This window comes from Prionailurus bengalensis, chromosome A3, assembly GCF_016509475.1.
Source record: "Prionailurus bengalensis isolate Pbe53 chromosome A3, Fcat_Pben_1.1_paternal_pri, whole genome shotgun sequence".
NCBI classification, from domain to species: Eukaryota; Metazoa; Chordata; class Mammalia; order Carnivora; family Felidae; genus Prionailurus; species Prionailurus bengalensis.
Window position 1 is genome coordinate 473,305 of NC_057354.1, and position 27,271 is coordinate 500,575.

The 27,271-nt window shown below is 52.9% G+C and overlaps 1 protein-coding gene across 3 annotated transcripts in view; it reads right to left on the minus strand.

Annotated features, from left to right (window-relative positions):
• Positions 1 to 7,527: 7,527 nt before the first annotated feature.
• DNAJC5 (DnaJ heat shock protein family (Hsp40) member C5) overlaps positions 7,528 to 27,271 on the minus strand; it is a 36,548-nt gene continuing 16,804 nt past the window's right edge. The window contains exons 1-6 of one of the 3 annotated variants that reach the window (XR_006292842.1): positions 17,951 to 17,992; positions 11,647 to 11,764; positions 10,640 to 10,853; positions 9,828 to 9,999; positions 9,671 to 9,744; positions 9,210 to 9,373 (exon numbers count right to left, since the gene is read on the minus strand). Coding sequence is in view for 2 of the 3 variants with exons in the window: in XM_043553399.1 (XP_043409334.1) it covers positions 9,270 to 9,373; positions 9,828 to 9,999; positions 10,640 to 10,853; positions 11,647 to 11,753 (597 nt within the window). In the remaining variant the exon portion in view is untranslated. Of the gene's footprint in view, positions 9,374 to 9,670; positions 9,745 to 9,827; positions 10,000 to 10,639; positions 10,854 to 11,646; positions 11,765 to 17,950; positions 17,994 to 27,271 lie in introns of those variants that run through there. The other 2 variants (XM_043553399.1, XM_043553398.1) reach the window with 2 other exon arrangements.

Below are 27,271 nucleotides of genomic sequence, written 5' to 3' on the forward strand. Positions count from 1 at the left end.
GCCGTGACCGATGGGTGAGGGGCACCTGAGTGCTGCCCTGCCTGGGACCGAGGTGCGGAGCCACCACGGAGAGGAAGAGTCCAGGGGCCTGGCCTTCTCCGCAGCACAACAGGCACCCCCGGTCTCGCGCTCGGCTTTCCCGGCGATCCGGGCTCAGTGCCGGATTTAGGAGGGCACAGCTCCTGGCTCTGCTAGACGGGCCCCTGGGTGGCCGCGGGGACCTGGGGCTCTGGGTCTCAAGAGACAGCCTCCGCAGCCGCCTCCCACCCCCACCATGTGTTTGTAGTATCGGGGAGCGGGGCGGAAATCAGCGTGTGGGCGGCGGTAGGAGGGAGTGACGAGTGGATCCCAGCCACTGACAAGAGCCCCAAGTTGCAGCAGACATGGCGGGGCCTCAGCGGCCGGCCGTGCTGTGTGGGGCCAGAAACCCACCTCCGGCCCTGCCTTCGTTGCCACCGGGCTCGAGGGTGTGTGGGCTTCTCTCGCTCCCCTCCAGACGGTGGGTCTGTGGCAGGCCGGCCTGGGTGTGGGTGTGTGGGACGCAGAGGCTCGGGCTGCTGGGGGTGGGCTGCCGGGCACCCCCAGCCTTCCTCCCCCTCTTTCTTCCAGGGCTGGCTCTTGCCGCTTTCCTGCCTTCCTGATCTCCTTGGTCCCCCCCCCCCCCCCCCCCCCCCCCCACAAAAGACCATGTCATGGAAAAGCTTGCGGGGGCGTGGACAGGAAGTCACTGGGTGGGGGCCAGGCCAAGGGCAGGCAGATAAAGGCAGGAGGCTGTCCGAGGGGTGGCCAGGCACCAGGGACAGAGCACGGACATGGGGCCCAGAGGTCAGCAGGAGGGGCTTCTGCCCAAGCTGGTGAGTAGACCCCCCCCCCCCCCATGTTCTGGGGCCCCCGCTCACCCATTCTAACATCCTTGTGCTTTGTGCTGTGTGCTGGGAACCTGGCCTGGCCCTGCTTAGGAGGTAACCTGGGGCAGTGAGGCCGGGAACGTGCCATTTGGTCACACTGGGTCTTTCCAGAACAGAAATAGGGCAAACTGTTAATGAGGGTCCAGGCAGAGGCTAGGTTATTCCTCGGACGGCCCCCCCAGAGTCCAGCTAGAGGCTGGCCAGCTCCCAGAGAATAACTCAAACCCACACACGTACACCCACGTATCAACACCACGCACACACATCAGCACACAGCAAATCCACAGGCACGTGTGCGTGTGCACAACGCAGCTCGAAGGAGAGGGCCCAGTTGCCCCTGCCCAACTCAGCCAGCCTCTGGGGGAGGACGAGTTCCTCCCGCTTCTTGAGGGTCAGTGGGGGCCTAGGGCAGAATCGGGAGACGGGAAGCCGGAACCAGAGGACCTGCCCCCTCAGGCTGTGGTCCCTTCATCCAAGGCAACTTGGGGAAGCTAGGCCATGGGCTTGGGGGAGGGCGGGTGGGCGTTCTTGAGCCCATCTCCTGTTGGGTCCTGTTGGGGGCAGGGAGTAGTAGGTCACCTTGCAGACGGCGCTGGGGGAGGGTCTTCAGGCTGCCAGAGAAAGGAGGGGACAATTCCTCCGGGCCTTGGGGCCTCTTAGTCCCAGAGATAGGACCAGAATCCAAGGTCCAAGACTTTCCTGGGAACCACAATCAACACAGCTTCTGGGCACATCGGGGGGTTCCAGTTGGGGCAGAAGGCGAGGGTGAGGCCCTCCAGGGATGGATGAGCCCATCCCCAGGACACTCTCCGGTGGCCCTCATGCTGCCTTTCCAGGCATCTGGGCTCCTCCGGGCCCAGCAGAAGCTGAGGGGTGGAGGTGGGGGGGCAGGTGCCTGGGGGAGAAGTTGAGGAGAGCTGGGAAGACGGGGCTACAGCCGGGAGCCCATCCCACGCTGGTCCAGAAGCTCCCATGACATGGTGGGTGTCCTTCACCAGCTGCCCCCGGGCGGTGCCTCCAGGACTGTCCAACCTGAGAATGGTGTCTCCGGGGTCAATCTCAGGTTCGTCAGCCCGTGAGGTGCCACCCCTTTGCCAGCAGCGGCTGCCACAAGGCGAGGAGCGATGCCCCCGGGGCCTGGCCGGAAGGGAAGCTTGGGGAGCCCCAGACCGGCATTGGGCACATCTGGTGGTCACGCTCAGTCGGGCAAATCAGCCAGGTTGTCAGCAGTGGAGTCTGGGGGCTGCTACGGGCCTGGGGCAAGACTCCGCCCCTCACGGGGCCTCAGCTGCCCCCCCCCCCCCCGCCCCGCCCCGCACCGAACCGCAAGGTGCCCGGATTCCTGGCCGGGCTCCCTCGGGCTCAGCAGCCTGGAGCCGTGGGTTTGCTCCGAGCAGGACGGGAGGGAGCGGCAGATTCAGAGGCGCGAAGGGGCCCGGCGGGGGTTAGCGGGTGGGTTTTTAGCTGGCCTCGGCTCGAAGGGCAAGAAGGGGGTAATTCGCACATGGGGTTCACGAGGACCCGCCTCTTTGACCGCCACAGGACGGGGCCGGAGGAGGGGCTGAGCTGGGAGCGGGGTCGGCCTCAGCAGCGACACGTCCGGGGTCGGCGCGCCGGTGGGTGGGCCCGGCTCCCGGCGCGGGTCCTCAGGCTCGTCTCTCTGGTCACCGGCCGGCCTCCAGGGGGCCGAGGATTGGCCCGCCGTCACGTGGCGGGGGTGGGGCTAGCGCTGGCCCCGCCCCCTCCGAGCCTCCCGCGCCCCCCGCTGCGCCCCCGGGCCCCAGCGCCAGCGGAGCCGCCGAGCGAGCGTGGGGAGCCGGCCCGCGCGGCACCGCGCCCCCGGACGGAGAGGGGCTGGGGTGGGGGGGGGCCGGTGAGCGGAGTCCGCGGAGAAACGGTAGGAGCGGGGGTCCCCCTGCGGCAGGAGAGAGCCCGGCGTCCGGGGCTGCGAGCGGCCGTGCGCTCAACGGGTGGGGCCGCGCCGGGGACCCCTCCAGACCCGGACGCCCCGGTTCCCCCGTGTCCTGCCCGCGGCCCGTGGCCGCTCGAGCTGCTCTCGCGGAGTCGCTGCCGCGGTCTTCCTGAGCGGGAGGGAGTCCCCCCCCCGCCTGGCCCTCGGCGCCCCGGGTCCCCAGACCCCTGCCCCCGCCGCGGGGGGCCACGTCCCGCCACTTCCCGGTCGCCCCCTCCCGCTTGCTCCCCGCTTCCAGTGGTGACGGTGACCGGCGCAGTCCACGGGCTTCCGGATGGGTGCCCAGCCACGGCCCGCTGGCCGTGCGTGCACCTGCTCCTGGCAGCCCGGCTTTGGTCAACAGCGAAAAACCGAAAAGCCACGTCCTCAGCTAGCAAGGCCGTCGACCACTCGTGGTTGGTTCTAGGTTGCATGCCATGCAGCAGCTGAAGCAAACAAACCAAACCTACGTGGAGCCACGACGGAGTTTTCAAAACACCTACACTGAGGGAAAGTGCATGCTGAGTACAGCATGCTACAGTTGAGGCAAAATCTCAGAGCTCGATAAAATCATGAGTGAAATGGGCTTTGTGGCTGCTGACACCGGTGGGCAGGGTTAGAACCACAGGCAGAAAGAGACCGAAATTCTGGTGGCCACGGCTGGAAGGGGGATGCGGGGCTGGGGAGGGAGGTACAGGGCTTCACCGTCAGCTTTCCTTTTATGGAAAGTCTAAATCAAACGGCTTCATATTTATGTCCAGAAGGAGGGTCTGTTTCAAGGTGTTTGTTAAATTACTTTTAGCATTTCTATGCTGCTTAATTTTTTTCCAAGTATTTCTGCCTTGCTCTAAGACCAAGGGAACAGACGACCCAGTACCCTGACCCAAGGGGGGGGGGGTTCCAGGTGTGAGGGACAGTCACTGAAAGGGTATGGAAGGTGACACTTGTGGCCGGGACCAGGTGGTCACACCCACGGGCCTCCTGGCTCAGGGTGGCCTCTCCCACCTAAAGCCAAGGCCCCTGGGCCACCCGCCCCACTGTGTGGGCCAGACACGAACCCCCCAGGGACACACGTGCCCTGAGGCAGAGACCTCAATCTCCGAGATGGGGAAAGAGAGGCACAGTAGTAGTTGGAGTGGGGCCGGAAACCCCATGCTGTGACCTGCACACAGTCCAGGGGTGCCCGACGGGGCCCAGGCCACGCACTGTTCTTGTCTGCCACCAAGGCGGTGTGGTGTGTGTGGGGGTGAAACTCTGAACCCCGTGGAGCCATGAAGGCTGGAGGACCAGATGGGGGCTGGGGTGGAGGGTGGCCTTGCTGAGGAGACACCAGGATGCAGTGCCAGGTCACCACTGGCTCAGACACGACCCAGGAGGGAGGCAGAGCAGCGTCCAGGCACGAGGACCCGAGTGCACTCCACGCTGATGCCCTGGGTGGGCGGGCACTGGGGTGACCTGGTCGGAACCGGGGGACGGGGGGACACAGCACAGGCCCAGGGGACAGCGGGGGGTGGCCAGCCTGCCCCAGGTGCCCCCAGAGTCACCCTTTGCCTACCTTGTGCTACCCGCTGAGGGTTCGGGCCCAAGCCCGGCGTGCTGTTCCGGACTCCTGCAGCCCGCCCCGTCCTGCCAGGCAGTTCTGTGATCTGCCATCTGCCTGGGGGACAGGGGCGGTTCCAGTGCCTGGGGGACAGGGGCGGTTCCAGGCTGAGGCGGTAGGAGTTACCAAGTCAGCCAGGTGGGAATGAGGGGACAGTGGAAGCACGGGCTCTCGGCCAGCGGCTTGCTGGGACATGTCCCAGGAGGGCCGCAGAAGCCACAGTCCAAGCCGCCCTGGGCTTACAGGACCCTCTCTTCACCCTATTTGTGGTATTTAGAAAATGGAGGTGAAAAACAGAACCAAGGAGGGGCTTCTGTCCACACGTGGGCCAGGCAGGTGGGAGTGAGGTCCCTGCCCCCCCCCCCCCCCCCGGTGCAAGACGCCCCCAAAAGAGGATGCCGCAGGGATCCTTAAATAAAGACCTGGTTTGCGGTGAAAACATTTATTTTACAACAGTTATCTTTATTTTAAGGTCAACATTCAGACATACGAAATGGAGATCATCACGGGACCCATCCTAACCCTCCAGCCTGGCCCTCAAGGGTGCACGTGGGAGCCGGGGTCAGGGGCACCTGCCCACCTCTGTGGGTTCCAGCAACAGGACAAAACCGGCGCATGGACAGCTGTTTCCATGCATTTGTATTTAGTATTTAAAAACAATGTATATATACACACACACGTGTCTATTCCAGAGTGAACTGCTTTCCCTCTCTTAGCTTGAAACATTGTCCCATTTCCTAGGGAAACAAAATTTGCGAAAGGTACTGCCTGTGGACCCTGAGCCCAGCCCCTTCCTGGAGGGTGGCCCCGTGTGGCCCCTGCTCCTTCCCAGTGGACCCCTCCCAAAGCAGACCTGTGGGCAGGAGACAGCATCCCCTCTAGAATGCATTTGTCATGGGCTGTATCCTATGCTTAGAAAACTGGTTTTAATGTTTCGAGGGAGGGAAGATTTCCAGCCACCTGGAGGTCCCAAAGGGTCACTCACTGGAGTGTCAGGTGAGCACGAAGGGTGGGCCCCCAGAGATGGGGGTGGCACTGGGGGACGGTCCACCACGGTAGCCCTGGCACCCTACCTGGCCGTTCACACAAACCCTAGGGACACAAGTGGGTCGGTGTTCACTTCTGCGCACCCGGCGAAGGAGCCTACCTGCCTCCAAGACCCTGCTCTTGACCCAACTCACCAGGAAACCCAAGGCTGTTTTGGGGCCAGCTTTTATTGTACTTGTTGCCGCTGGGCAGCAGCAGTCACGCCTGCCGCAGGATATATACATATTCACATATGTACACACACACACACACACACACCCACTGCCCACACCTACAGCACAGACAACGCCAACCGTGCTCGTAAGGACAGTAAAAACGTAGCTTTCGCCAATTCCACAGGAGGGTTCACAACCAAAGTAACAAAAACAAACAGGGCGGTCCTGTGTCACACGGGCTCACAGATCAGCGTGTTGAGAAAGGAATGAGGTCGCTCCTCCCACACCCTCACGTCCGTCCCTCTGGTGGGATCTGCGGAGAGCCGGGGGAGGCCGGGCAGGGCCCCCCGCCACCCCCGGTGGGAGCCCGCGGGCAGGCGCCCAGCCCACCTGCTGGTGGTGTCACCCCAGCGTCTCCCAGATGGCCAGCGGGCACTCCTCCGGCAGGAGCTCACCCGACGGCCCCCCTGCCGTCAGAACTCGTGGGAACAGGCCTTTCCTGGAGCAGGAGCCTCGTGGCCACACCTGGTGGTCAAGGGTGTGGAAACGCCACCTGCTCTAACCCCAGCACACTCTGGCTTCTTCTCCAGTGGGTCCCCATGGGTGCCAAACCGCGCTGACTGACCAGGGAACTAGGAAAGCTCACACGCTGAGCGGTCATATCTAAAGCAGTTTGAAAACAGAACAAAGCCAAAGGAAGACAAGAGAAAGGAAAGAAGACCACATCACGGGGCAGGAACAGAACGCAAACACCAGCAGCCACCATCAGACGCCCCGCGAGTCTCCTGCGTGTTTCCTGCCATCCTGAAGCGGTCGCTGCTGCCAGGCCCCTGAGGGCATCTGGGCAAGCCCTGCGCTTTGTGGAACAGGACGGGCTCCAGCCCACACTGGCCCGGCGCTCTCTGGCCACACATGGCCTTGGCTCGAGGGGGGTGGGTGTGTGGGGGAGGGAAGCAGGGGAGGTAAGTGGAGGGGGGAAGCGGGCGGTGGGTGGGAAGGCACGGGGGTTGTAGGGAGGGAAAAGAGGGAGGGGGAGGGGAGAAGGGGACGGGGGGGGGGGGCACGGGAAAGGAAGCGGGGGTGGGGTGGGGGTGTCCTAGAGCCAGGAGCTCTCACAGCTGCGCAGCAGGCAGACAGTCGCCCCCATGTGGCCAGTGAACAGGGTGCCCCTCCAGACTCAGCAAGTGCACAGCAGGGAAACACAGAACACTCCAGAAAAAGGGAACACGCCCAGGGCTGACAGTGAGCACAGCCGGGGGGGGGGGGGGGGCGGGGGGGGCAGGGGGGGGGGCTCTCATTCAGAATCGCCAAGTCAGGGCCAGGCGGGGAGAACCCCAGGCCCCTGGGCAATCGTCACCGTCCTCACTGCCACGATTCACTTCGACTACACACATTCTTCAAAGGACTGGTCGGACAAACTTCCTGCCCGGCCCCTCTTGCAACACCCACCCACCCCGGCCCCCAGGACAGTGTCCCGTCCTGTGGCTGGAGGACACTTGGCGAGGGGCTCCCCAGACGCATGCAGTGGCCCCAGGGTTTTTTTTGAGCACAGAGGTGCATGGTCCCCTGCAGGTCCCAGCAGCAGAGGGGGAGGCTTTCTACCTTAAGTCCAGGCTTTGAAGTTAGTTCTTGGCCATTCTGGGGGAAAAACAGCTCCCAAAGGTATTTCCAGAACGTCACAAAGGCCGACCACAGCCTGCCTCTCAGGCTCCATCTCGCTGCCGTGTTGGGACTGGCAGAGAACAGCTCTGTGGTCTTACCTCCTCCCTGGTCCCAGAGCCGGCAATGAATTTCTTAGCCTTTCACGAGGTCAGATTTTAGCGAATGATTTCTAATTTAAAATCACAGTGCATACTTTCTCTCTCGTTGGACGTCTTCACAATCATTTTAATGGACAAAAAAACAACAAAATGGGATCACACACCTGCCCAGGGGCCTGGTGCTGGCTCCGCCCTCACACGGCTGCTCTCCGAGCGCGTCCGCATTCTGTCCTCACACTGCTATCCCTCCGGCCACTTCCTGGCCAACAACAAGAACCTGCTCTCCTCAAGGCCCCGGTGGCAGACAAGCGAGGGCTCCGCGGGCGCGAGGGGGTGGAGGCCGCGGGCGTCAGGAGCACGACCTGGTACGTCTGAGCCGGCGTCGTCCTCGTTCTTCATCTGCAAATCCAGGACGCACTCCGCAGCAGCCAAGCCCACGTGGGCCCCGTGGGTCTCCACCGGCCAGTGCAGGCCCAGCAGGGAGCCACAGCACATCCGGTGGCGCTGGGGGTGTGGGGCAACTCTCAACTCTGGGCCGGCACGGGCACATCGTAACCCACGTCTCCTCAGTCCCCGCGGCAGGGGCGTCACCCACGAGTTCCGGGGCACAGACAAGACTGACTTCCAGCTCCACAAAAGGTGCCGCTCAACACAGCGGTGAGAGGAGGATCCATCCCACAGTCCGGCTGCTGGCTCACCAGCCAAGGGCACCAGGCGCACCTTCGGTCCAGGTGCCGCCTCCTCTGGGAACCTGACGTCTCTAGCGCCGCCTGAACCATCAACGGCGGCCGAAGGGAACGGGCGAAGGAAGGAGGGCAGGAGCTCTGGGAAGCGCAGAGAAGAGGGCTGTGCTCACCACTGTGCTTCCCAGAGCCGCTCGGCCCTGCTCCGCCAGCAACCTGGACCTGGACGGTCAGCCCCTCTGACAACAAACTGGCTCGCCACCACCACTTGTGGTTCTTCCAGGCCCAGAAAGGCCCACCAGGAGGCCCGGGCGGGCCTGAAGGAATGTGGAGGGTGACCCGAGGGGAGGGCAGGTGGCTGGAATGTGGCCGGGGCACGAGAGTGGGAGTGCGGAAGAACCACGTCCCGCAGCCTGGCCAGGGACCGCGTGCCACGGAGACCCGGGCCGCATCCGGGCAGAAAACGCGATCTTGGGGTTGGCAGAGCCTGCGACACGTTCCACGACAAACTCACCCAAAGGAAAACCCAGCCACGAGGCCAAGCCACCAAGGCAAACGGCCCCGCACAAACCCACAGCACGAACAGGCCACCAGCGCTGGGCGGAGGGAGGACGTGCCCAGCTCCTCCCAGGCAACAAACGCGTCCAGAGGCTCTGGCTGTGACCACACGGCTGGCGAGCCGGGACAGGGACTGGACCTCACAGCTGCTGCCGGCCAGAACCCGCCTCTGGCCGCCACCAACACAGGGGAAGGAGCCACCCTTCTGGCCCCAGCCTGCCCGGCTGGGAGACCCTACGCAGCAGCCACGGCCGGTGCGGCCACTCGTGAGCCCCGAGACTGCTTCGGCGTCTGGTTCACGCGGCCACACGGCGGCGCGCCCACAACACAGACACACACGGAACGTGGCCCCAGACATGCTATTAAAAAAGGAGAGAACAGAAGAGGACCGTAGCTACACTGCTTTAAATACTGCATGCGACGCACTTCACGTGTTGGGGGGCGACGGGCGGGCGGGCACAGAGGTGGGAAGGGCCCCGGCGGGCTGGCGGCTGCCCCTCCTCCGTGGCCAGGGCAGCCCCCTCCCCATCTCTGCGGCTACAGTTCATGATTCTAAGGGTGAAGTGGCCGGGTGCTGGGCTATCCTCTATCACAGCGGCTCCGGAACTTAGTTGAACCCGTCGGTGTGGTAGCTGGGGTGGGAGTCGGCCGTGAGCTGGGTGGTCTCTGTGGCGGACGCTGGCTGTATGACAATCGGCGTGTCTGCGGCCTCTGAAAAGCAAGCACGTGCGTGTTCATCGTGTGAGGGCGGAGCCTCGCCACCGGGCCTCCCGAGTGCACGTGTGACCCCCAACGACACCGTCCTCGTGACAAAGCTCCGTCGCCTGGCCGCTCCACCAGGGTCACAGGTCGGAGGGGAGAGGCTACCTGCGCACCTCCACCCAACGCAACCTTCCTCCGTCGCCTCAGGTCACCGCCAGCCCTCGGTCCCTCCCCACCTGCTGGGTCCCGTGGAACTTCGGCCGCTTCAGATCGCGGGTGGGGACAGCCCTCTGCGTCTGCTTTTACCTCAAGTGTCCACGTTCACACCTCAACAGTCCCAGCGACCACCACAAACACTGCGGCACCGTGTCAGTGCCCTCCTGTTTGACAAGACAGGTCGACACGGCTCAGGGCCCGGCCCGGCCCGGCCCGCCCCGCTCAGCGGCCCTCGGCGGGCACTCACCCCGCTCGTCCGACTGCAGCTGTGCCTCCAGGTCCTCGGGGGACACGTAGAAGCCGGCGTCCTCGCCCGCGGGCGCCCTGGGCTTGCACCTCCCGCAGCAGCAGTTGAAGCAGCAGCAGAGGCAGCAGCAGCAGTAGCAGCAGGTGAGGAGGCCGCACACGACAAACAGCGCCTGCGCGGGTGGACGACAGGGGCGCTGGCCACGCGGCCTCCGGGACCCCCGCCCCGCGGCCAGCCCGAGGCCGCTCCGGGGGCGTGTCGGGCCCAGACGCCCTCCGCGGCCCTTCAGGGCCCGAGGAGCAGGGACACCGAGAGACGGAGCTCTGTAAGCTTCTGGAAAGGGGGCCCACAGGGAGGGGCTACGGGGCTGACTGGCCAGCACCACGGCGCCTGGTGGCCGGGGCCGTCACACCCTCGGGCCTTCATGGGACACGGGTTGTGAGTCAAGTGAGGAAAAGGACAAGTGTTCAAAACAGAACCACCGGACAAAATGTCAAACGTTTCTCAAGTCAGATTTCAAACACGTCCTCCCCCACGACGACAAAAACATCCGTCCAAAACGCGCTGGAAAAGCTCCCTTGCGAAGCCTGTCTCTGTAGGAACTTACTCGTCAGAGGACGTCCGCTCGGTGTCGGGCTCGCTCGGTGCGCTCTCGGCCCGTTGCACACAGGCAAGCGAGCCGGCCGCGTCCACACGGGACGGGGAGAAAGGCTGCCCCACACCCGGGAACCGGGGCCCCTGAGCAGAGCCCCTGGACCGAACGGTCTGACTGTGTGCGCCCGGACCCCCCGCCCCCCGCCCATTCCGCTCACCTTGGCCCACCAGCTGGAGAGCACAAAGTAGGTGTTCACGTTCTCCTCTCCAAACTGCTCGGCCACGTAGAGCCCCAGCGACCCGTACTTGTCGTAGATGTTTCTTTTTGTGGCGTCCGTCAGGATGGCGTGGGCGTTGTTGATCTCCTTGAACTTGTCTGCCGCCTCCGGGTTATCGGGGTTCTTGTCAGGGTGGTATTTCAAGGCAAGTTTTCTGCAAATCAAAACCATTTCTTTGTCCCTTATTTCACACACACCCATCACAGGGCCCCGTGGAGGACACATTCATGCATCACCGCGGCACTTTCCACCTCTCCAGAGTTCCAGACTGTCAGATCCGGAGAAATCTCTGCAAACTGCCCGGCCCTGACCCTGACCCGGCCCCAGAGAAGAGGGTCCTGGGGTGAGGCTAACCCTGGGGGAGTGGCCGCAGGCACAGCCTGCAAGGGGGGCGGGGGAGGGAGGGCTCTTCCAACAGCTCCAAGGCAAACCCACTGCCGACCTCTAGTGTCCCAGCAGGCTAACTGCTCAGCTGCCCCACGAAGTGACTGCAAGCGAGGCGAGCACAACGTGGGCCTGCTTTCCGTGCTCACGAATCACACACGTGAGGAACACAAGAGACAACTAGCTGAGGGTGCGGACTCGTGGGGGGTTTGCCTCCTATGGCCTACTCCGTGCAGCTGTGCGTAAGTTCCACTGGGAGGGGACTACTGTCACTGCGCGGAGAAGAGCAAATCATTGAGCATTCTAAAGCCCCGGCTACGGAGCAGGCTCAGACCTGCTTCCCTCTGGACCTGGCTGCTCCAGGGCAGACCGTCTGTATCACCCACAAAGTGTTATTTTGTCGTTGCCGAGAAAATATCAGTTGAGAGCTGTAGGCTACAAGGTGTGGTGGAACCATCGCCAGCTTGACACGGGGTCAGCTCAGCCAGGGACAAACACTGGTTTCGGTAAATGCAAGTCAAACCCCACGAGGTACGAGGCCCTCCCCGCGTGTGGCCTCTCACCGATAGGACTTTTTAATGTCGTCTGAGGTTGCATTCTTGTCCAGCCCCAGAACATGGTAGAGTGATTCCCCAGAGGTAGAGAGTGAGCGCTGTCTCTGGTCTGCCATGGTAGGCTAACCTATAAGAAAAATGCGAAGAAAACATCAAGAAGTATAGGATTTCCAAGCACACTGCCGACACACTCTATTCCAGATGACTGTTCTAAGCGAAACATCATGACACCGCTAGTGGGGGCCAGGAGGTCCACAGACACAACACATCCACCTATGACATAAAGGGGTGTGGGGAGTGGGGCCAGAGGCAAAGTTAAAGTTGGTGATTGTGCCTGTGAAGGCGAGAACACGGCCACACCACAGAGACTGTGCACAATCACATGTGTTTATTGTAATCTCCAGAGCAACCTCTAATAAAGAAATGCAAAGTATAGCTATAAAGGCTAAAAGAAAAAGGGAAATGGGGCAACTGGGCGGCTCAGTTAAGCGTCCGACTTCGGCTCAGGTCATGATCTCGCATTTTGTGGTTCGAGCCCCGCGATGGGCTCTGTGCTGACAGCTCGGAGCCGCTCTGGAGCCTGCCTCGGATTCTGTGTCTCCTCCTCTCTCTGCCCCTCCCCTGCTCATGCTCTGTCTCTCTCTCTCTCAATAACAAATAAACATTAAAAAAAAAAAAAAAAAAGGAAAAGGAAAATGAACTCTTTAGACTAAGAACTCCAATAAAAAGAAGAGACTGTCTCGAGGCACCTGGGTGGCTCAGTCGCTTAAATGTCCAACTTTGGCTCAGGTCATGATCTCATGGTTCACGGGTTCAAGCCCCATGAGCTGTCCCCACAGAGCCTGGAGTCTGCTTCGGATTCTGTCTCCCTTTCTGCCCCTCCCCTACTCCCACTCTGTCTGTCTCTCTCAGAAATGAATACACCTTTTAAAAAATTAAAGAAAAAAAAAAGATTGTCTCAATCCCTATCAAAATAACACCAGCATTCTTCACAAACCTAGAACAAACAATCCTAAAATTTGTATGGAACCAGAAAAGTCTCCGAACAGCCAAAGCAATCCTGAAAAAGAAAACCAAAGCTGGAGGTATCACAATCCCCGACTTGAAGATGTGTTACAAAGCTGTAATCAACAACACGGTATGGTAGTGGCATAAAAACAGACATTCAGATCAATGGAACAGAACAGAGAACCCAGAAATGGACCCACAAACGTATGGTCAACTGATCTTTGACAAAGCAGGAAAGAATATCCCATGGAATAAAGACAAGTCTCTTCAGCAAGTGGTGCTGGGAAAACTGGACAGTGACATGCAGAAGAATGAACCTGGACCGCTTCCTTACACGAGACACAAAAATAAACTCAAAGTGGATGAAGGACCTAAATGTAAGACAGGAAGCCATCAAAACCCTAGAGGAGAAAAGAGGCAAAAACCTCTTTGACCTTGGTCGCAGCAACTTCTTACTCAACACGTCTCCGAGGCAAGGGAAACAAAAGCAAAAATGAACTACTGGGACCTCATCAAGATAAAAAGCTTCTGCACAGCAAAGGAAACAATCAGCAAAACTAAATGGCAACCGACAGAATGGGAGATTTTTGCAAACGACATATCAGATAAAGGGTTAGTATCTAAAATCTATAAAGAACGTATCAAACTCAACACCCAAAACACAAATAATCCAGTGAAGAAAGGGGCAAAAGACATGAATAGACACTTCTCCAAAGAAGACATCCAGACGGCCGACACATGAAAAAATGCTCAATCACTCATCATCCAGGAAATACAAATCAAAACCACACTGAGATACCCCCTCACACTGGTCAGAATGGTTAACATTAACAACTCAGACAACAACAGATGTTGGTGAGGATGTAGATAAAGAGGAACCCTCTTGCACTGCTGGTGGGAATGCAAACTGATGCAGCCATTCTGGAAAACAGTGTGTAGGTTCCTCAAAAAATTAAAAACAGGGGCGCCTGGGTGGCGCAGTCGGTTAAGCGTCCGACTTCAGCCAGGTCACGATCTCGCGGTCCGGGAGTTCGAGCCCCGCGTCGGGCTCTGGGCTGATGGCTCAGAGCCTGGAGCCTGTTTCTGATTCTGTGTCTCCCTCTCTCTCTGCCCCTCCCCCGTTCATGCTCTGTCTCTCTCTGTCCCAAAAATAAATAAACATTGAAAAAGAAATTAAAAAAAAAAAAATTAAAAACAGAACGACCCTACGACCCAGCAACTGCACTACTAGATATTTATCTAAGGGATACAGCTATGCTTGTTTTGAAGGGGCACAAGCACCCCAATGTTTATAGCAGCACTATTGACAATAGCCAAAGTATGGAAATAGCCTAAATGTCCACTGACTGATGAATGGATAAAGAAAATGTGGTATATACATACAGTGGGATATTACTCAGAGATCAAAAAGAATGAAATCTTGCCGTTTGCAACAACGTGGATGGAACTAGAGTATATTATGCTAATAAGCAAAATTAGAGAAGACAAATATCATATGACTTCACTCAAGTAGAATTTGGAATTTAAGAAACACAACAGATGAACACAAGGGAAGGAAAAATAATATAAAAACAGGGAGGGAAAAAAACCGTAAGAGACTCTTAAATATGGAGAATAAACTGAGCGTTGCTGGAGGGGGTTGTGGGGGGGGATGGGCTAAATGGGCAAGGGGCATTAGGGAGGACACTTGTTGGGATGAGCACTGGGTGTTATATGTAAGTGATGAATCACTAAATTCTACTCCTGAAATCATTATTACACCATATGCTACTAACTTGGAAGTAAATTTAAAAATTAAAAAAAAAAAAAAAAAGGGAGAGATTGTCAGAATGGATAAAACACAATGGGACTCTTGGGTGGCTCAGTCAGTTAAGCATCTGACTTCAGCTCAGGTCATGATCTCATAGTTCATGAGACTGAGCCCCACGTCAGGCTCTGTGCTAACAGTGTGGAGTCTGCTTGGGATTCTCTCTCCCTCTCCCCAACTTGCATGCACACGTCTTCTCTCTCAAAATAAATAAATGTTAAAAACAACAGAGTGTCAAAATACATCAAACAAGTACTGACAGAATTAAAAGGAGAAAGAGACAACCCACTGCTATAAAAATCTCAGCACTCCTCTCTCAGACACAGACAGAACAAACAACAACAAAGTATAAATAGATGACCTGAAGAACACTACCGACCACCAACACCTCAATGACACTTATGTGACCCTCAACATCTATAAACACACAGAAAAGAAAAAAAAAATCACCAATATACCACATGCTGGGCTCTAAAACAAATTTCAATAAATTTAAATCATGCAAAGTATGCTCCCCGAGCTTAGCAGAATTAAGTTAGAAATTCAACACTAAGACCTCTGAGAAAACCTCAAGTATTTAACATCACCCAACACACTTCTAAACTAACATGCAGCTCAAAGAAATCATAATAATAGAACATATTTTGAACTAAATAATAAAATGTAACATGTGAGCCAAAACCTAAGATTCAGGCTTATAACGCTGGAAGCAAGCAGAGCAGACCCAAGGGAAATGGAAGGAAGGAAATATTAAAGAGCAGAAACCAACAAAGTAAAAAACAGATAAGTGATAGAAAAATTTAGCAAAGACGAAAGTTAGCTCTTTGAAAACAATAAAATTAATAAACAACTGGCCAGACAAAAAAAAGAACAGAAATCAGTAACATGAGGAAGGAAAAAAAGAGGGGTCATCACTACAGACCCTACAGGCACAAAAAAGATGATAAGATTATAGACAACTTTATGCCAATAATTAGATGAAATGGACAAGTACCTTGAAAAATATAATTTACTAAAATTAACACAGGATAAAACAGAAAAATCTGAGTAGTCCTAAAAACATTAACAAAATTGAATCGGTAAGAGAAAACCTTCCCACAAACAAAATTCCAGGCCCTGATGAGTTTTCTAACAAATATTCAAGGAAGAAATGACATTAATCTTAGATAAACTTTTTCAAAAACAGGGGAAGAAGGATCTGCTCTTTACGTGTCTTAACCAGCATGACCTCACAAAGACATTACCAAAAAATCCCTCATAAACACAGACGCAAAAATCCTTAACAGAGTATTAGCAAATAGAATCTAATCAAGTAGAAATTATCCCAAGAATGCAAGCCTGATTTAACTTTCCAAAGAAACCAATGTAATCCACTACACTATAGAGTAAATGAGACAAACCACATGATCATCTCAAGAGATTCAATCAAAGCATATGGCAAAGTTCAATACCAATTTATGATTTTAAAAATTCTCAGGAGATATTGGGAATAGAAGGAAACTTTCTCAGTCTGATAAAGGACATCTGACCAAAAGCCTACAGCTGATATGCTTAGGAGTGAAATACTGAAGGTTTCCCCTTAAGACCAGAACGTGACAAGGACGCCTGCTCTCACCAATTCTATTCAACATTGTCATAGGACCCTGAACACTGCAACAGGAAAAAAAGAAAAAAGAAAAAGACCTAAAACTGTCCCTATTCACAGATGACTTGGTTGTTTATATAGAAAATCCTAAGGAATCCACAAAAAACAAACAAAAACAAACAGAAAACCAACCAACCAACCAACCAACAACTGAGAAGTGAAGTTAGCAAGATCACAGGATACTAATATGATATTTAAAACAACCATACTTTTGGGGCGCCGGGGTGGCTCAGTCGGTTAAGCGGCCGACTTCAGCTCAGGTCACGATCTCGCGGTCTGTGAGTTCGAGCCCCGCGTCCGGCTCTGGGCTGATGGCTCAGAGCCTGGAGCCTGCTTCCGATTCTGTGTCTCCCTCTCTCTCTGCCCCTCCCCCGTTCATTCTGTCTCAAAAATAAATAAAACGTTAAAAAAAATTTTTTTTAAATAAAACAACCATACTTTTGAGAGCAGTAAGCAATTGGAAAATATTATTACGTTCACGTTTCATTTACAACAGCATCCAAAACGCTAAATTTTTTTAGGAGTCAGATTTAACAGAAGACATACAGGACCCTTATGTTGAAAATCACACATTGCCTAGAGAAACCAAAGATTTTAAAAAATACAGATTTATAATGTTCATGCATCAGAAGAGTCAATACTGTTAAGATGCCAATCCTCTCCAAATTGATCTACAGATACAATACAATCTTAACTCTAATCCTAGCAGGCTCATTTGATAGAAATTGAGAAACCTATTTAAAAATTTGTATGGAAAAGCAAAGGGCATAACACTGACATACAGATGGTCAACAGCACATGAAAAGATGTTCGTCGCTGTCATTCAGAAATGCAAAATAAAATGAGATACTACTACATTTCTACTAGAACAGCTTGTATGAAAAAGATGAGCCGTATCGGGGCACCTGGGTGGCTCAGTCGGTTAGCGTCTTACTTCATCTCAGGTCCGTGATCTTACAGTTAGTTCCTGAGTTCGAGCCCCAGTCCCTCTGCTGTCAGTGCAGACCCCGCTTGGGATCTTCTGTCCCCACCCCCTCTCTGCCTCTCCTCCACCTGCACTCTCTCTCTCTCTCTCTCTCTCTCTCAAAAATAAACAAACATTTAAGGGGCTCCTGGGTGGCTCAGTCAGTTAAGTGTCTGACTTCGGCTCAGGTCATGATTTCACGGTTCGTGAGTTTGAACCCCGGGTCAGGCTCTGTGCTGACAGCTCAGAGCCTGGAGCCTGCTTCGGATTCTGTGTCTCCCTCTCTTTCTGCTCCTCCCCACTCATGCTCTGTCTCTCTCTCTCCTTCAAAAATAAAAAAAATTTTTTTTAAATAAATAAATAAGCATTAAAAAAAAAAAAAGATGAGCCGTATCAAGTAAGTTGGCAAGGATGTGAAGTAACATGAACTCTGCTGAAGACGTAAAACGCCACAACCCCTTCAGAAAACAGCTTGGTAGTGCCTTAAGAAGTCAAACACACACTTATCATACGACCCAGCCACTCCACTGCTGGTACGGTCTGACACATGCAAGATGAAAACGCAGGTCTACACAAAGACTTGCACACCAATGGTCACAGCAGCCTTATTCCTGACAGCCAACATTTGGAAACAACCCAATGTCCATTGACAGGTGAATGGATCAACAGAAAGGGGTCTGTCCGTAGAGTGGACTACTGCTCAGCACGAAGGGAATGAGCCACAACCACCCTTTAAGCATGTTGCTGAGTGAAAGGGGTGAGACCTAACAGACGACGTAGGAGTCCCTCATATGAAACCCTGGTAAATGCAAAGTACGCGAGGTTGCGTGAACACAGAGGCAGAGCGAGAGGTCGCTTACAAGGACTCCAGGAAACACTGGAAAATTACCTGGCACACACTTGCCACAGGACCCAGCAGGTCTGCTCCTGGCTGATTTATGCAAAATAAAAGGAAACACTGTTCACATAAAAACCTACACACAACATTCAGAGCAGTTTTACTCCTAACAGCCCCAAACCAGAATTAGTCCAGATGTCCTTCAACTGAATGCTTAAAAAACTGGGTGGTGAATACACCACGTAATAAATACTACTTGGCAAACGAAAACAAAGTAACTGCTGTGAGAAGCTGGATGAGCCTCCCGGGAATGCCACTGAACACACAAAGCCCATCCCAAAAGGCTACACAGTGTATGACTGTACCTACAGAACATTTTTGAAATGATACGACGCCAGAAATGGAAGGCAGATGGGTGGGTGCCGAGGGGTCAAGGATGGGAGGTGAGTGTGAGTACGAAGGCCAACGCGGGGATGGCCAGTGGCACTGAGACCTCCAGTATTTTGAGTCTAGGGGCGCAAACACAAACCTATGCAGGCGAAACCACTGAACAGAGGTCACCATGCACACAAATGAGTAAAAGTAAAGATGGGGAAATCTGAGTAGGATCGGTAGATCGTATCAACATCAGTATCCTGGTAATGATCTAAAACTACAGCTTGGAGGGGCACCTGGGTGGCTCCATTGGTTGAGTGTCCTTCGACTCGGGTCATGATCTTACAGTCTGTGGGTCTGAGCCCCATGTCGGAATCTGTGCTGACAGCTCAGAGCCTGGAGCCTGTTTCGGATTCTGTGTCTCCTCTCTCTATCCCTCCCCCACTTTCTCTCACAAAAGCAAATAAAACATTTAAAAATTAAAACAAAACAAAACACTCATATTTTGGCAAAATATCACCACTGGTAAAAACCAGGCAAAGTGTTGGGGCGCCTGAGCGGCTCTGTCGGTCAAGTGTCCGACCGGCTCAGGTCATGATCTCGCGGTTCGTGGGTTCGAGTCCTGAGTCGGGCTGTGTGCTGACAGCTCAGAGCCTGGAGGCTGCTTCGGGTTCTGTGTCTTCCTCTCTCTCTGCCCCTCCCCCACTTGCGCTCTGTCTCTCTCAAAAATAAACGTTTAAAAAAATTAAAGAAAATATCTAACATTTTAAAAAAAAGGGGGGGAGCTTTCCAATCTCCCGACTCTGCCTCTGTGATAGCAGTAAGACGGGTCTAGGCAGCTCCCAGTGCCATTAAACACCTGCAACCCTGGCCTGAGATCAACCATCTGAAAAATAAAGGATGGACATAATTTTTAAACTCAATACTGATTTAATAGTCTGTATGTGTGGGGCAACCTGGGTGGCTCAGTCAAAACTCCGACTCTTGGTTTCAGCTCAGGTCACGATCTCATGGTTTCGTGAGTTCGAGCCCCACATCGGGCTCTGCACTGACAGTGTGGAGCCTGCTTGGGATTCTCTCTCTCCCTCTCTCTGCCCCTCCCCACTTGTGATGTCTCTAAAAATAAGTAAACTTAAAATAAATAAATAAATGTTCTCTCTCAAAAATAAACACACATTTAAAAAAATAATAAAGAATACATCAGGGGCGCCTGGGTGGCGCAGTCGGTTAAGCGTCCGACTTCGGCTCAGGTCACGATCTCGCGGTCCGTGAGTTCGAGCCCCGCGTCGGGCTCTGGGCTGACGGCTCAGAGCCTGGAGCCTGCTTTCGATTCTGTGTCTCCCTCTCTCTCTGCCCCTCCCCTGTTCATGCTCTGTCTCTCTCTGTCTCAAAAATAAATAAACTTTAAAAAAAAAAAAAAAAGAATACATCAATGTAAGAGTCTGGGAAAAGTACTGCTCCTGCCTTCTACATGGAACTGTCTGGGGAGGACACACTTGAACAGAATGAGGAACCTGGGACAGGAGAGTGGTGTCATCTGGGCCTGTGGCAGGAGAAGTGACAGCAGGAGACACAAGAGCAGCTCCCACACCCCCCACCCTCCTGTGGGCACCTAATTACCACACCTAATGCAAAGGTTAACGCTCACAACAGACAGGAGGGGGGTGCAGGGGTGGACGGCCCCAATGTGCCAGGTTCCTCGACTCCCTCCAGTGGCCGCCTTGAGCACCCACCGGGCTGGGTTCCTGGAGCGTGGCAGCCCCCAGGGGTCAGGCTTCCCCTCCCCTCACCAGGCAGGCTCTGTGGCAGTGGTATCACAGATGTGGAGACAGAAGTACAGACAGGTGAAGTCAGGATCTGAACCCAAACCAAGGGCACCAGGCCCTGGCCTATGGACACCAGTTAAACCACCTCGCCCCTAGGCCCAAGGGATGATGTGTGCTGCTAAGGGCGGAAAATAAAACAAGTCTCACTGCCAAGAGAGAGATCATGGGTTCTGGAATCAGGATGTGAGGGTTCTAAGCCCAGCTCTGAAAGTTTCTGGCTGTGTGACCTCAGGCAAATCACTGCAGTTCTCTCACCTGTAGACCTCACCAGACTAGGTTAGCAAGGAGCCAAGAGATCCGCCAGGAGCAGGGGTCTTTATTGATGCTGATGGAGCAGCATACTCTCAGCATCCAAGTCCGAGCCAGTACTGTCTTGCCTCGTTAGGCCACGTCAGAAGTACCACAGCACTGTCAAATCCAACTATTGCCCCGTAAGTAACTTCCTTGGTTTTTATTCTCAGGTACTCAACGCCTATTAAGTAGTTGGCCTCTAAACCCCATTAAGTAACAGTTTCTGTCTACTCTCTAAAAATAGCTCTGGGCATACCTCTTTCACACTGTACTTTTCTTTTAAACACATTGAAGGTTTTTGGCAACCTTGTATCAAGCAAGTCTCCTTTCCAACAGCACTAGCTCATTTTGTTTCTGTGTCACATTTTGATAACTCGTGCAATATTTCAAACCTTTTATTGTTACTGTATTTGTTGCAGTGACCTCTGATCAGTGATTCTGACTCAAATGCTCAGATGATGGTTAGCATTTTTTAGCAATAAGGTATTTTAAAATTGAGGCTTGTGGTTTTTTTTTTTTACACATAACGCTACTGCACACTCCCCAGCCGATGGTTTAACGTAAATGGAACGTTTATACGCACTGGGAAACCAAAACATTCATTTGACTGGGCTCTATTGTGATACTTGCTTTACTGCAGTTTATCTGGAACCAAGCCCTCCACAGGACATAGGCTCGTATGCCTACAACATCTAGAAGCAGTCAGCTACTTAATCTGATGGAAGAGAGTACCCTGTGAAACTTTCACATTTTAAATTATGATTTAAAACTCAGTATTATTTAAAACTCAGTATGTATGCCAGATATCACTAATATTACTGCACTGAATGTCAAAATTTCCTAGTCTCAGACAGAACCGTCTTAAGAAAGATCAATAAAATAATCTAAAATTAATTTTCCTAATTTCAGTGGGTTGCCAGTAACTACATCCAAACTCCCCCCCCCCCCCCCCATGAAGGCACGTGCATACATGAGCAAGCGGGGGAAGGGCAAAGAGAATCCCAAGCAGGCTCTGCTCTGTCAACACTGGACTCAATCCCACCGCTTGTGACATCACGACCTGAGCTGAAATCAAGAGTCAGACACTCAACTGACTGAGCCACCCACGTGCCCCTAAAAACTAAGTTATTAAGCATCCTGAGTCATTTGTGACTGGCAGCTTTCTCCCTCATAATTGGAGTAGCACAAATCTGTAATATACGGCATCAGAATGTTAGCGGGACAACTATCTGAACACTCCTGACCCAATAATGTTATGATCAGGCAAGCTCTCCACAGACAGAGGCACAGACTAATGTTCACATGGACATGAGAACTTCTGGAACAAGAAGCTTCTAGAAAAAATGATCTGTTGAAAACCCAGCCAGTGAAAACACAAACCAAAAGGCAGCAGTCAAAAATGGAAACCAGGGGTAACGGGTCTGTGGGCAGGTGTTGAACCCACGGAAATCCTAGAACAAGACTAAAGAGCACTGGGAGCTGTGCGAACAAATCTGATGCATACAAACATCGCAAACCTACAAGGACACAGGCGACACGTGGGGGGAGGGGCGTGCAGACAAGGGTGGGGTTTGCCTGCACCGAGGGATGCTAATTTCATCAGCACCACCTTGATTTTTCTATGTCAAATTCAAGGAAAAGTGCAACAATGCTTTTATGTAAAAGACATGCAAACATCTTTAGAAGGTTAAGTATCTGATTGTTTTGGGGAAAACTAGGAACCAGAGGTTAACAGACATTTTCTTGGCTGTGTAACATTCACCCGTATCTTTTTTTTTTTTTTAACATTTATTTATGGGTTTTTTTTTTTTTTTACATTTTTACTTTATTTATTTTTGATAGAGAGAGAGAGAGAGCACAAGCGGGGGACGGGCAGAGAGAGAGGGAGACACAGAATCCGAAGCAGGCTCCAGGCCCCGAGATGTCAGCACAGAGCCTGACGTGGGGCCCGAACTTGTGAACCATGAGACCATGACCCGAGCCAAAGTCGGACACTCAACCGAATGAGCCACCCAGGCGCCCCTTCTTTACGTGTTTTAGGAGAGCAAGCACAAGTGGGGGAGGGGCAGAGAGAGAATCCCAAGCAGGCTCCACACTGTCAACGCAGAGCCCAATGCGGGGCTCAATCCCACAAACGTTGGGATCATGACCTGAGCCAAAATCGAGTTGGGTGGACACTCAACCAACTGAGCTGCCCAGGTGCCCAACATTCATCCACTTCTATACCATGGCTTGATTTTTTTAAATCATTATGCTCTTCTGTATTGTTTGAACTTTTAATACCGTTATAAAGTTATCACTTTTATAAAATCTACTAAGTTGTCCTTCTCAGAACATCACCTGCCGCAAGACCTCTTCTAAAAGTGCATCCGGGGGCACCTGGGGGCTCAATCGGTTGAGCGTCTGACTTCGGCTCAGGTCACGATCTCATGGCTTGTGAGTTCGAGCCCCGCGTCGGGCTCTGTGCTGACAGCTCAGAGCCTGGAGCCTGCTTCGGATTCTGTGTCCCCCTCTCTCTCTGCCCCACCCCTGCTTGTGCTCTGTCTCTCTCTGTCTTTCAAAATGAATAAACATGGGGTGCCTGGGTGGCTCAGTCGGTTGAGCATCCGACTTCGGCTCAGGTCATGATCTCACAGCTCATGAGTTCGAGTCCCGTGTTGGGCTCTGTGTTGACAGTTCAGGGCCTGGAGCCTGCTTCAGATTCTGTGTCTGCCTCTCTCTCTGCCCCTTCCCTGCTCACATTCTGTCTCTCTCTCTCACACAAATAAACACACATTACAAAATTTTTTTTAAAGCGCTTCTGGATACATGACTGCCCTTCCCAGAAGGTGCTTTTTTAGTGAGTCGCCTCCAGGACAGCTTTACTTAGCATGCTCGGTGTGCTGGGCTGTCAGGGGTACTGAGAAGCCCAGCCTACCCGGCCAGTGATGCCCCTGTAACCAGGGGTCTGGGGCTCATCCCCATGGGCTAAACTTCCCTCTTGCAACCAGGAAGTCTCCAACAAGCAGTACTGCAGAAAGAGAAAGCTGTTCTTTTGTGGGCAAGTCTGTCTGTTTTGGCCACAGCTGATGGAAGGCACCCAGACAAGGGGTTCAGTCACCCAGGGTCTAGCTGACCCCAGGAACCAGCAAACATCCTCACGTGGACCCCCTCCTGATCCAATTTCAAGCCCCTGGCAGTTTTCTGGCATCACAAACGAGAGTTGGAAACTAACCTCCTTTATGTCATAATGGTATGGCCAGCAGCTCTGACCTAACATAACTGTGTCGAAGCCAAGTGCCCGCATCGGCAAGGGGTGGGCTGGCTGCGGGACAGTCTGCACAGACCCTACCCTAGCTTTACTTTGGTGTTGGTCTTCCAAGGGTTACTCGCCTTGGAGCAGGCATCGGCCAGCTTTTTTTAAGGCAAGATAGTAAACATTTCGGTCTTGTGGGCCAGTCTCCATCACTGGCTCCCCAGTTTTTAGCTCTGCCTTTGAAGCCGGAAAGCACACTGTGTGAAAGAATGGGCACAGGGGTGCTCCAATAAAACCTGATTTAATTACAGAAGCAGGTGCAAGCCCTGCTTTCGAAGTCACATAATGGGTCTCTTGTGACTTATTTAAGGGAAATTAGGTCCTGCAGATGGCCCCTTATGTTTATATACTGTGGACAAGTGTAGGTTTAGTTACTGTCACACCTTTTTCAGTCCTCAAAAGTAACTGTGCACAAATACAAAACAAAGATAGAGGTACAAACTTAGGTGACTTAAAGAAGAAATGTTTTGAGGGGCGCCTGGGTAGCTCAGTCGGTTGAGTGCCCGACTTCGGCTCAGGTCATGATCTCACGGTCTGTGAGTTCAAGCCCCACATCAGGCTCTGTGCTGACAGCTCAGAGCCTGGAGCTTGCTTCAGATTCTGTCTTCCTCTCTCTCTGCCCCTCCACTGCTCGTGCTCTGTCTCTCTCTGTCTCTCCCAAAAATAAATATTTAAAAAAAATTTTTAAAAGAAGGTGACGGCCACCTGGGTGGCTCAGTTGGTTGAGCATCTGACTTTGGCTCAGGTCATGATCTCACGGTCTGTGAGTTTGAGCCCCACGTCGGGCTCTGTGCTGACAACTCAGCCTGGAGCCTGCTTTGGATCCTGTGTCTCCCTCTCTCTCTGCCCCTCCTCCGCTCATGCTCTGTCTCTGTCTCAGAAATAAATAAACATTAAAAAAAAAAAAAAAAGAAGAAATGTTTCGAATATGCATTTTCAATCAATATGGAAGAATTCAAAGAAGTTGGCTGCAACATAAAGCAACTGGAGGGCCAGACAGCAGCAAGGGCACCCTCTTGTCCACGTAAAAATGGCTGGAAAAGCCATGTGAGAGGCAAAGGCATTTTTAACAGAAACCATCCAAGAAAGATCAAAGCTGTCCCTTGTCCGTTCATTCTTCTTACTTCATTAATGATTTATTTACGGTTTTTCTCTGGCAATGAAACTGTAAAGGTGCTACACAACAAATGGGAAAACTTAAACCAGAAGACAAATCCAAAAATCAGAAAACAAATGCCACTTACTGCAAAGAAATGCAGCGGCTGCTGTATCTGAGGAGGACCCGTGGGAGGACTGTGCCCTGACACTTCGCAGTCGGGTCTCCCAGGCTCCCTAACACCGCCTGGCACATCCAGGGCACTCGACACGTGGGTGGCCAGAGGTTCTTCAAACAACCTTCGACTGGAGACCTCGGCAGCCCATGCATGACCCTCCAACCGTGTATCCGCAACATATTTTATGGGTTTTTTCCAACTGGAATTTTAATTAAATTTAAGTTATCATGTAACACGGAACAACTAACTACCCTTACGATACTTCACACCAAAGAACACAGAAACAAGATCCCCCGCTTTGCACATGTTTCTCCAACGCTAAGAGGAAGGTCTGCTGAGTGCATCAGACACACAAGTGTTCTTGAACAAGGCGCCCCACCTGCCTCTCTATGACTACGATGGTAAGGTGTGGCGGCATGAGGGGGGGCAGCACCAGACCAGATGGATAACGACCCTGCCACGAGCCCCGCTGGGCTCCAATGCCTGTAACTTCACTCACAAAACACAGCATTCATCATTCTCCATGATCACTTATCTGAAAAACATTTACTGAGTCCTTCCACATGCCAGGCATTGGGAATACTATGATAAACAGGAAATACAATCTGAGAGTGGGGAGTGAGTTCAGTGAAGCAGGACACTCGAAATCAGTGAACACAGGTCCCCAGTAATACAGTTTATGGGAACAGGCAACAAAAACAGCTTATGTTTTAAGATTATTCTGGCTGCGGGGTATAAAATTAATATGAAGAAGATCCTGCCGAGGCACATTATACTCACAGTGCTGCAGGCTAAAGGATCGGGAGAAAATCTTGTAAACTGAGGAAATGGACATATTACATAGGAACAATCATCTGAATTACGTGCTTCTCATCAGAAGTAATGGGAACCAGGAGGCAGTGAGCACACCTTTAAAGGGCTAAAATAGAAAACCCATCCAACCAGAATTCTATCTGCAGCAAAAAACATCCCTCCAAAACAAAGGTGAAATAAAGACATTTTCGGAAACACAAAGAAGGAAAGAAACCAAGAGAAAGACTTAACTTACAATAAATGCCAAAGAGTTACTTAGGCCAAAGGGAAATGGTATCAGAAACTAGCACTTTCAGGAAGGAATGGAGCCTTTGGTAAGTATCTAGGTAAAAGATTATTTACTTTGAGACAGAGAGTGAAAGTGTGCACAGAAAGTGGAGGAGGGGCAGGGAGGGAGAGCGAGAGTCCCAAGCAGGCTGTGTGCTGTTAGTGCACAGCCGAATGTGGGGCTCTCGTGACCTGAGCCGAAGTCGGACGCTTAACCGACTGAGTCACCCAGGCACCCCTCCTTTCTGTTTTTTACAAATATATATGAGGGGCGCCTGGGTGGCTGTGTCGGTTAAGCGTCCGACTTCGGCCTCAGGTTGGGATCTTGAGGTTCATGGGTTCGGGCCCCGCATCGGGCTCTGTGCGGTCGGCTCGGAGCCTGGAGCCTGCTTCGGACTCTGTGTCTCCCTCTCTCTCTGCCCCTCCCCCGCTCGCACTCTGTCTCGCTGTCTCTCAAAAGTAAATAAAGAATAAAAAAAAAAATTAAAAAGTATATATATATATGAAAGGTGAAAGCGAAAAAACATCAATCCTGACTTTCACAGTTTATAAAGTCTGTGACATCCTCACACACAGGGTCCATCTGGGAAAGGAGGAGGACAGAGGGTTGCACCTGCCTGACATCCGAGTTCCTCCAACACATGTGAACTGTTACGTTAGCTTTAAGAAGAGTGAACACAAATGGCCAGCAACAAAGGACTATTCTATAGGGACGTGACTCATCAATAAAAAAGGGTCATATACTGACACAAGCAATAAAATAGATAAACCTCAGGGCGCTTGGGTGGCTCAGTTGGTTAAGCATCCAACCGGTGCAGGTCATGATCTCACAGTTGGTGAGTTGAGCCCCCTGTCGGCTCTCTGCTGTCAGCACAGGGCCCACCTCAGACCCTGTCTCCCCCTCTCTCTGCCCCTCCCCAGCTCACGCACTCTCTCAAAAATAAACATTAAAAAAAAAAACAACTCACACATATTATGTAAGACAAGCTAGATACAAAATGATTTCATTTACAAAAAAATTAAGAATATGAAAAACAATCTGTTGTGATATAAACCAGGAAAGTGATTATGGACAGTAAAAGGAACCTTCTAGGATGACAGAGATACTCTATAACTTAATTGGGGTAGTGATTTCACAATTGTATATATACACCAAAACTCCCTGAAATTTACTAACATCTATGCATTTCGCTGTATGTCAATTTCACCTGTGTTTAGAAAAGCGGCTGTT